This window comes from Peromyscus maniculatus, chromosome 23, assembly GCF_049852395.1.
Source record: "Peromyscus maniculatus bairdii isolate BWxNUB_F1_BW_parent chromosome 23, HU_Pman_BW_mat_3.1, whole genome shotgun sequence".
NCBI lineage: Eukaryota > Metazoa > Chordata > Mammalia > Rodentia > Cricetidae > Peromyscus > Peromyscus maniculatus.
Window position 1 is genome coordinate 27,050,863 of NC_134874.1, and position 9,833 is coordinate 27,060,695.

At 48.3% G+C, this 9,833-nt stretch overlaps 1 protein-coding gene across 3 annotated transcripts in view; it reads right to left on the reverse strand.

The window, feature by feature from the left end:
* Pom121c (POM121 transmembrane nucleoporin C) overlaps positions 1 to 9,833 on the reverse strand; it is a 26,863-nt gene extending 17,030 nt beyond the window's left edge. Inside the window, exons 1-2 of one of the 3 annotated variants that reach the window (XM_042268486.2) lie at positions 9,664 to 9,833; positions 6,757 to 6,941 (exon numbers count right to left, since the gene is read on the reverse strand). Coding sequence is in view for 1 of the 3 variants with exons in the window: in XM_006971289.3 (XP_006971351.2) it covers positions 238 to 806 (569 nt within the window). In the remaining 2 variants the exon portion in view is untranslated. Of the gene's footprint in view, positions 1 to 237; positions 826 to 6,756; positions 6,942 to 9,663 lie in introns of those variants that run through there. The other 2 variants (XM_042268487.2, XM_006971289.3) reach the window with 2 other exon arrangements.

The following is a 9,833-nucleotide window of genomic DNA, read 5'->3' on the forward strand; positions in this document are numbered from 1 at the left end:
TCGAGGTCAGCCAGCCTGGGTCACCAAACACCTACCTTAAAAAAAAAAAAAAAAAAAAAAAGATAGTAAAGAGACAGGAGCGTAATGAAGAAAGGGGAAACGGGGAGGAATAAAAAGAAAGAAAAGCTAGGGGAAAGGCAAAGGAAAGAAAAAAAAGGAAGGTAAGGGAAAATCGGATTTCCAGGTTGAGCCCTAGGTCAAAGCCGCAGCGACCCTTGGAAGATCGCCATAACTTACCGATGGGGCGGCCTCCGGGAGGGTCGTAAGAGCGGGGTGGGGAGCGCGGGGTAGACGTGGTGGACTCGTTGGGCCGCCGACGCGGGCGGCGGGGAGCATGCGGGTGGGCGGCGGCCCGGCCTGTCCGGAGGGTCCTGCGCTAGGGCAGGCTGGGGCGGGCCGGGCTTGCCCAGGTAGCTGCCCATGAGCAGGAGCTCGGCGGGGTCGGGGCCTCCGAGCGGGCTGCGGGGCTCACAGAGGCTGCCGTTGGCCGCGGGCTTGGCCGGAGGCGGCGAGGCGGTGAGCGCGGGCCGCGGCGGGCGGCGCGAGTCCCGCACGAACGACGACAGGCCCCGCGGGCCGCGGGGTTCGCGGCTCAGGCCCCACCAGGCCGCGCTCGCCCCCACGGCCAGCCAGGCCAGCGCGGCCGCCGCGGGCACCAGGTAGAGCGCGAGGCCCAGGAGCGCGAGGCCGAGTGCCGCGGCACCCGCCGGTCCTCCGCAGCCGCGGGCCCGACCCCGGCCCTCCCGTACGCCCAGCGGGGGCCGCCGCCGCTCCACTCCGCCAGCCGCCGCAGCCGCCGGAGACATCGCGGCTCCGCGCCGCGGGGCGGACTTAAATATCCCAGGGTACACCGCGCCGCGCGCCGCCGCTGACGTCACTGCCCCCGACGCGGCGGGCGCGCCGGGTGAAGCGGGGAAGCGCCGCAGCCTTGGCGAGAGACGCGGTTTGAAAAAAGACCGTTTAGATAGGCGGTGGTGGCGCACGCCTTTGGTCCCAGCACTCGGGAGGCAGAGGCAGGAGGATCTCTGTGAGTTCGAGGACAGCCTGGGCTACAGAGCGAGATCCAGGATAGCTAGGGCTACGTAAGAGACATGAACGCTGGCTCTAAACGAAACGGAAAAACTGAGCGGTGGGTGGTGGCGGCGGCGCACGCTGAGGCAGGCGCATCTCTGTGAGTTTGAGGCCAGCCTGGGCTACAGAGTGAGTTCCAGGACAGCCAGGAATACACAGATACACCCTGTCTCAACCAAAACAAAAACAGCTTTTCTGACAGCCTGTTCTGACGCTTGAGGCTGAGGAAGAGCCGCAGTAGAAATCAAGGCATGCGGGGCGGTGTGGTGCACGCCTTTAATCCCAGCACTCTGGGAGGCAGAGGCAGGCGGATCTCGGTGAGTTCGAGGCCAGCCTGGGCTACCAAGTGAGTCCCAGGAAAGGCGCAAAGTTACACAGAGAAACCCTGTCTTGAGGGAGAAAAAAAAGGGAGGGGAGAGAGAGAGAGAGAGAGAGAGAGAGAGAGAGAGAGAGAGAGAGAGAGAGAGAGAGAGAGAGAGAGAGAGAAAGAGAAGGAGAAGGCGTGTTGGCACTCTCCTGTAATCCTGGCATTTGGGAGGTGAAGACAAGAGTAGGATTGTGAGTTCTAGGCCAACCTGGGCTACTTAGTGAGATTACACCAGTTAATATTCTGATCCGCCCCTTGGGGCTGCCCTTAGTCCTGACATAGAAGCCTCTTCTTTCTTTTTCTTTCTTTCTTTCTTTTTCTTTCTTTCTTTTTCTTTCTTTCTTCCTTCCTTCCTTCCTTCCTTCCTTTCTCTCTCTCTCTCTCTCTCTCTCTCTCTCTCTCTCTCTCTCTCTCTCTTTCTTCTATTTATTTATTATCAGCTTGATACAGTACAAATTCTTATCCTAATAGTGAAATGTCTCATTGAGGCTTGCCCAGTAATTGAGTAAAACCAAAACTTATTCTAAGCCACAGTCATCCTAGGGTCCCTCCTGCTATATAGCCTCCCTGGTTCTGTGGGTTGCAGTCTGATTGTTCTTAGAGCCTCTCTCTCCCCTCCACTCCCATGAGGTGTGCACCCCTGGACCCCTCTCTCTTTCCTTCTCTCTTCCTTTCTATCTTCTCTTTGTCTATTATAATAAACCATTTCCGTGAGCCCGGCTCCTGCGCCCAGCTCCTGTGCCCAGGTTTTACTTGGATGCTGGAGATCTAAACTTAGGTCCTGTGCTTTCCCAGCAAACACTGTACAATGGAACCACTTTCCCAGCCCACATTTTTTTGGTTGGGAAGGGGAATTGAAAGCTGTTTCTTCACAATCAAGAGCAAGGTAGAGAAAGCTGGATGGACAAGAGAGAAGGGGATTGGGTGTGGGGGAGAGGCAGGGGTTAAAGTTCAGAGACAATGCACATTGTTTAGTTTGTTAATAAATACTAGCTGAACTGGTAGATGACAATGAATAAGGCGGGCACAGATTATAGTTAAGAGATGGGGTGGTCCTCCTGAACACGGGGGTTGCTTAGTTTCTGAGGTGTAATCCAGTAGGGCTTTATTGTGGAGCAGCCTTAGAGGGCAGCCCCAGGCTTTCCTGTAAAGGCACACACACACACACACACACACACACACACACACACACACACACACACACCCTTACCTGTCAAGCCTTCCCTTGGTCTTATAGGAATCACTGAAGCACTGGACACATGACCAAGCTACCCGAGGCTTGTATTTGCCCTTTGAAATTTGTGGTTAACAAAAGAGCAAAATGGGTCAGGTCTGCTTGGATCTCGTAGCCTACCCCTTCAGTCATTTTACCCTTTTCCCTGCAGAGGTGTGGTGTGGTGGGTGGGGTGGGGTGGGGTGCACAGAACCGGATGTGCCTATTCAAGGGGTAGAGGAGGAGGGTGAAGAGTGCAGGGTCATCCTTTAGCTACCTACTGAGTTCCATTACAGCCTGGTTACATGGGACCCTGTTCCACCCCCCAAAGGGGAGGTTGGGGAGATGACCCAGTAGGTATGCTGGTTGGTTTGTTTGACACAAACCTAGACATATCTGGGAAGAGAAACCTCGACTGAAAAAATTCCTCCTTCAGGTTGCCAGTAGACAATTCTTTTTTTTTTTTAAACTTATTTTTTAATTACACTCATGATATTTATTAACTACATTCATGATATTAATCACATTTGTGGTATTCATTGATTACATTCCCAGTATTCATTTAATAATTATATTTATGATATTAATCAATTGCATTAATTGTATTGATTTATTACATTCATGATATTATGTCCTGATACTACTGTCCATTTATGGGGTTTTTCCATCACACAAAACAGAGATTCTGTACTTAGGAAATCATTGCTCTATATTTCTTTCTTCTCTGTCTTGAGATAATGTCTAATCTTTCTGTCTCTATGAATTTGTATATTCTATATATTTCATGTAATACAATTCTATAGTATTTGTCCTTTTTTTAAATGTAAAAACATTTTATGTACAACTGCAGGAGAAATACTACTCAGATAGCCTGAACATAAAAATAGGTTATAATTTAAAAATGTTTTACTTAAGTTGTTTAAGTGAGGTTCCTATTCATCTTCCCCTTCACTGATTTATGGCAGACATTTTTCTATAGGCTAATCCATAGTCTAAAAAGATTTTAGCCTCCCCTCCTGAAAGTACAGCCAGCATTTTGCTTTGTTTTGTTTTGTTTTTCAAGACAGGGTTTCTCTGTGTAGCTTTGGATCCTGTCCTGGAACTTACTCTGTAACCCAGGCTGGCCTTGAACTCACAGAGATCCACCTGCCTCTGCCTCCTGAGTGCTGGGATTAAAGGCGTGTGCCACCAACGCCTGGCCAGCATTTTCTTTCATCAGCTTGATACGGTACAAATTCTTATCCTAATAGTGAAATGTTTCACTAAAGCTTGCCCAGTGATTGGGTAAAACCAAAACTTATTATAAGCCACAGTCATCCTAGTCATCCTAACTAAATGTTAGTTTTATTTATTTTGTGTGTGTGTGTGTGTGTGGGGGTGTTTTGCCTGCCTGATGTGTATGCCTGGTGCCAGTAGAGGCCAGAAGAGGGCATTGGATCCCCTAGAACTGGAGTTATAAATGGTTGTGAATTGCCTAACATGTGGTGCTGGGTATCACACTGGGCCCTCTGTAAGAACAAGTGCTCTTAACCACTGAGCCATCTCTTGAGTGCTGTTTTTAGTTCTTTAGTTTTTGTTGTTTTGAGACAAGGTTTCTCTGTGTAACAATCCTGGCTGTCCTCAAACTCCCTTTGTAGACCAGGCTGGCCTTGAACTCACAGAGATTTGCCTACCTCTGCCTCCTGCAGGTTGGGATTAAAGGTATGCACTACCACTACCCTGTATTTTTAGTTTCTTGGAGACAAGGTCCAGTGTAGCTCAGGCTAGCTTCACTGTGTACTGGGGTCACAGGTACGCAGGCCACCACTCCCCAGTTCCAATTTGGTTTTATCTTCTGAGGACAGGCACCAAACACACTTGCAGGTCACACACAGGTTTGAAAGGTGTAGAGATTGGCCACTCCTGTGTCCTCCAGCCTCCTGTTCTGAGCCATGGGCTACTCCAACACAGAGAGGGTGTGGCTTAGTGCACATTCTTCCCTTCCCCCCTTTTCCCACAGCACTTGTATTGAGTCTTTATTTCTACCCAGAGGCCTTTGCTGCATAGCTTTTTGGCTAAGCCCCTCATCCTGGGTTTGCGGGACAGCCGATGGCCCATTGCGAACGGGTAGATTCACTTCCTTCCTTTTCTCTCTTTCTTTCGTGTGTGTATGTTTGTCAGGGACAAGCCTTCCTCACAGTGTGAGAGCCTTCCATTTCTAACACCTATTAGAAGTCATGGCCATCGTGGGAATACTTGTACAAATTAAGACTGACAATGCTCCAGCATATGTCTCAAAATTCAGGAATTCAATTTCGATGTCACCTCTGGTTTATGAAAAAGTTAAACTTGGTTGGCTGTGGGTTCACACTAAGGAGAGTCAGATTCCTGTTGCCTGAAGTTTGAGGATGAAATTCCTATCCATTGGCCAGTCTGTGGTGATCCACATTTATAATCCTAACAATTGGGAGATGGAGGCCAGAAGGGTCAGAAGTTCAAGGTCATCCTCAATTACATAGTTGAGTTTGAGGCCAGCCTTCAGTATAGGAACAAGAGGACCCTGTCTGAAAACCCGAACTCGAGGAAGTAACTAAGCCAAGGAAATGTTTGGATAGTGTAACAAGCCTCGGAAAGTACTTTTGCTACAAAGTACCGACTCCTCTTTAACTCACAATCAACTAGGCAAGGGCAGGGAGATACATGGTTCAGCAGTTCAAAGTACTCAACAGGCCTGTGACCTGATGACCCGAGTTCAATCCCACACCACACAGGACGGCAACTACCATCTCCTGAAAGTTGTCTTCTGTCTTCCACACTGGTGCAGTGGCACTCAAGTGACTTCACTCACACACACATACACACACACACACACACACACACACACACACACACACACACAATATATATATGTGAAAACTGGAAATCTCTTCCTTCATTTCTCCTCTAATTCCCTTCCTTCCGGCTGCCTCTTTGCCTCTGCACGTAAACTGTCAATCACGAACGGTGATTTTTGTATCACTCCCCTCGGAGGCTGAACCGAGGCATCTGTCAAGTTTTTACAGTGTCCCAGACCCGTGAAAGATGCCTAAAGCTCACCCTCACCAGTTGTTCTAAACTGGGAACTACCTTGGACTCCAGGCAGCCGAGCGTCCAAGGCCATCGTTCACCACCAGGGGGCACTGGTTCACCGCAGAGAGGTGGCTCCTAAAGCCGGCGCCGTCCCTTCCTGAGAACCTGCTTGTCCCCTCAAGCAGTAAGGACTTCTTCAGGCCACTTTGCAGAAGCAGAACTCAGACAAAGATCATCTGGACCCCACCCTGCTTAATGACACATAGCTCTCTACCCCTGGCCCCTCCAAAACCTAAAGGTCAAGTCCCCAAACGTGGACTAGGACTCGCTGGACTCTTATCTGTCCTCATTTTTAGCATACATTAAAAGCAAATAAAGTTTGTTTGTTTATTATGCGTGCATTGACACAAATTCGAAAGTGTGGATTTTTGAGACAGGGTTTTTCCTTTTAGACCTGGCTGTCCTGAGACTCATTCTGTAGACCAGGCTGGCTTCAGAGATCTGCCTGCCTCTGCCTCCCAAGAGCAGGGGTTAAAGGTGTGTGCCACCGACGACGACGACGGGTATATTATTCATTTCTTAATGACAGGTCCTCACCCTATTGTCCTGGCTGACCTGGAACTCACAGAGATCCTCCTGCTTCTACCTCCCAAATGCTGAGATCAAAGGCGTGCACCACATGCCTAGGTTCAGATTTAAATATGCAAGAGGTGCGCTTAACAAAGGGACCAGCCAGGTCAAATGTGGCCCCTCCCATCATGCCTTCAGTCTCCCCGACATTGTCACCTGACAAGCTCTCAGGACTGTGTGAATTCTCTTCCTGGATCAGACCTATTCTTCCATGCTATCTCCTAAACTAGGTTGGAATCTGTCCAGGCTCGGACTCCTTCCCGGCTGTGGCATTACAAGGTAATACCGCCATGCCCAGCACTCTCCTCTCCTCCACAGTAACCATCAGGATTTGATGAATCATCTACTTATGTATTTCTTTTAGATTTACTTTGAGTGTTTTGCTTGCATGTATGTATATGATGTATGTATATGCATGACCACATACATGCCTGGTGCCCACAGAGGTCAAAAGAGGGCATTGGAGCTCCTGGAACTGGAGTTACAAAGGGCGGTGAGCCACCGTGTGGGTGCTGGGACCTGAACCCGGGTCCTCTGAAAGAGCAGTTAGTGCTTGTGAACACTGAGACATCGATCCGGGCCCCTGGTTTCTCTTTTAGTGTTCATCTCTTCCTGCAAAAACATGGAAACTCTATTAAGCTATTTAGTTTTATCCCCAACACTTTATAATGCCAGGAACAGTTGATGGCTAGTCTTTTTTTTTTTTTTTTTACTTTTTACCTCTTAATTTTCTTCTTTCAGTATAGTACATTTTAAAGGTTTATTTTATTACTTTACATGTAAGTGGGTTTTGTTTTTTTTTTTTTTTTTTTTTGCCTGCATGTATGTATGGCCACACGCACATGCCTGGTGCTCTTGAAGGTCAGGAAAGGGCCTCAGATCCCCTGGGACTGAACCTAAAGACAGCTGGTTCTGGCTGGAGAGATGGCTCAGAGGTTAAGAGCACTGGCTGCTCTTCCCGAGGTCATGAGTTCAATTCCCAGCAACCACATGGTGGCTCACAACCATCTACAATGAGATCCGGTTCCCTCTTCTAGCCTGCAAGGACACATGTAGACAGAACACTGTATAGATAATAAATAAATAAATAAATCTTTAAATAAAAAAAGACAGCTGGTTCTAGGCTGCCATGTGGGTGCTGGGAATCTAATCTGCTGCAAGAGCAGCTGTTAATAGTCTGACCCTCCACAATGAACTTAACAGGAATGGCTTTTCCTTCATCTCTCCTCCCTGTGGCTACCAGGATTTTCACCTACTTTGTGCCATGCTTTTCAACTTTAATAAAACTGTTCTCAAAATAAAAAAAATTCTGACCCACTCCTTGGAAACCAATGTTAATATTCTGACCCCTTGGTGCCACCCTGCATCCTGACATAAAAGCCTCGTTTTAAGGAAAAACCCCTCAGCTTCCTCTCTCTCTTCTGCTTTTTCTCCCCTGAGGAATGTACCCTCAACCCCCCTCTCTCTCTTTCTTCCTCTCTCTTCTCTTCCTCTTTCCTATTTTCTCTTCATCTCTCTATTATAATAAACCATTTCCAAACGGATGTAGCATCTGGGTCATGAATGACTGTCTGGCGCCACCCCTCTGCCATGCCGGCATGGCATGGATCACCCACCAACCCGCTCTGCATCTGCCCAGCATGCCAGCATATTTTCCCCGACATGTGGGACTCCCTAGTCGGGCCAGCTGGGGGGTTTCCCTGAGTGCAAATTCCTAACAGTGGCCACATGCTCTTAAGGACTGAGCCAATTCTTCACCTCTTGGTACATTACTTTGAATTATTACTTTTTGAGATAAGGTCTTACTATATATAACCCTGGCTGTCCCGAAACTTGCTATGTAGACAAGTTTGACCTTGAGCTCACAGAGATCCTCTTGGCTCTGCATGATGAGTGCTGGGAATAAAGGTGTGTGCCAACCGTGCCCAGCATGAGAACAAAACAAAAACCAACTTTTATTTAGTTATAATGTATATGAGCATTTTGCCTACAAGAATGTATATGCACCATATGAGTGCCTGGTACCCCAGGAGGCCAGAAGAGGATGTCAGATCTCCTGGAACTGGAGTTACAGGTGGTTGTGAGCTGGGAACCAAACCTGAGTTCTCTGCAGGAGTAACAACTGCTCTCAGTGGATGAGGCATCTCTCCAGGCCCCAATGTCTATGCTTTGAAGTAAAGACAAAATGGGTAAAGGAAATTATAGGCTAAGATACTTGGGCTACAGCATATCCTACAGTGTTTTTTTTTTTTTTTTTTTTTTTTTTTTGAAAGGGGGTGGGTAGTTGAGACAGGTTCTATTTACATAGGCTCTCCTGGAACTCACTATGTAAAACAGGCTGGCCTCAAACTCACAGGGACCTGCTTTTGCCTCTGAGTGCTAGGATTAAATGTGGTTGCCATCATGACTCCTGTGTGGTTATTTATTTATTTTTTTTTCAGATGGCTTTACTAGTTAGTCCAGGTTGGCCTTAAACTTCAGAACCTCTTGCCTCAGCCTCCCCAGCTAAGATTATAAGCCTTACCACCATGCCTACAAGGTTTTTTATTGTGTTTGTTTTTGTTTATTCTCTCTTGAAAAGATTTATTTTATTTATTATTTTTGTATGTGTGTAGATATATGCGATTGAGTACAAGTGCCTGGAGACATCCTTTTCAAAGCTGGTGTCCAATTCCCTGGATATGGAGTTATGGGAGGTTGTGAGCCTCCTGACTTGGGTGCTGGGAACCAAATTTAGGTCCTCTGTAATGGGAAATAGTTAAGACATCTCTTCAGCCCCATTTTTTGGAGACAAGGTCTCATATAGCCTAGGCTGGTCTCAAATAGTCTATGTAGCTGAAGCTGCCCTTGAATTCTTGATCCTGCCTCATAAGCATGTGCCCCACTCCCATCTCAAATCCTCCCTCCTCTTAGGTATCCCATGTGGCCTTGACTTCTGATTCTGCTGCCTTGTCTCCCAAGTGATGGAATTAAAGGCGGGCACCAGTACCTGCGCCTTGAATCTGCCTTTTTATTGAAATGTGTTTGTTTGTTTGTTTGTTTATTGTTGTTGTTGAGACAGGATTTCTCTGTGTAGCTTTTGAGCCTTTCCTGGAACTTGCTCTGTAGCCCAGCCTGGCCTGGAACTCAGAGATCCGCCTGGCTCTGCCTCCCGGGTGCTGGGATTAAAGGCGTGTGCCACACCGCCCGCCTGTGATGTGTTCCTTACAAAACCCAGTCACACAACGCTTGCCATCCATCAAGGCATCTATGTGGGCTGTTGCTGACCCACCCACAGTTGAACTTGGCTGGCAGAGAAGCCGTAGATGGCCCAAAGACTGCAGCAGGGACTTACCAGACCACACCAAGTCCAGGTGGGTCCACATGGACAGTGGCCCGGCCACGGTTACCCGCCTTGAGGCTGGGACTTGTGCCAGCCACCCCCGGCCAGAGCAGCCCGCCGCTCTAAGCAGCACGGAGGTCCAAGGACCTCATGGCCCCAACATGCACCACATGCCTCTTACA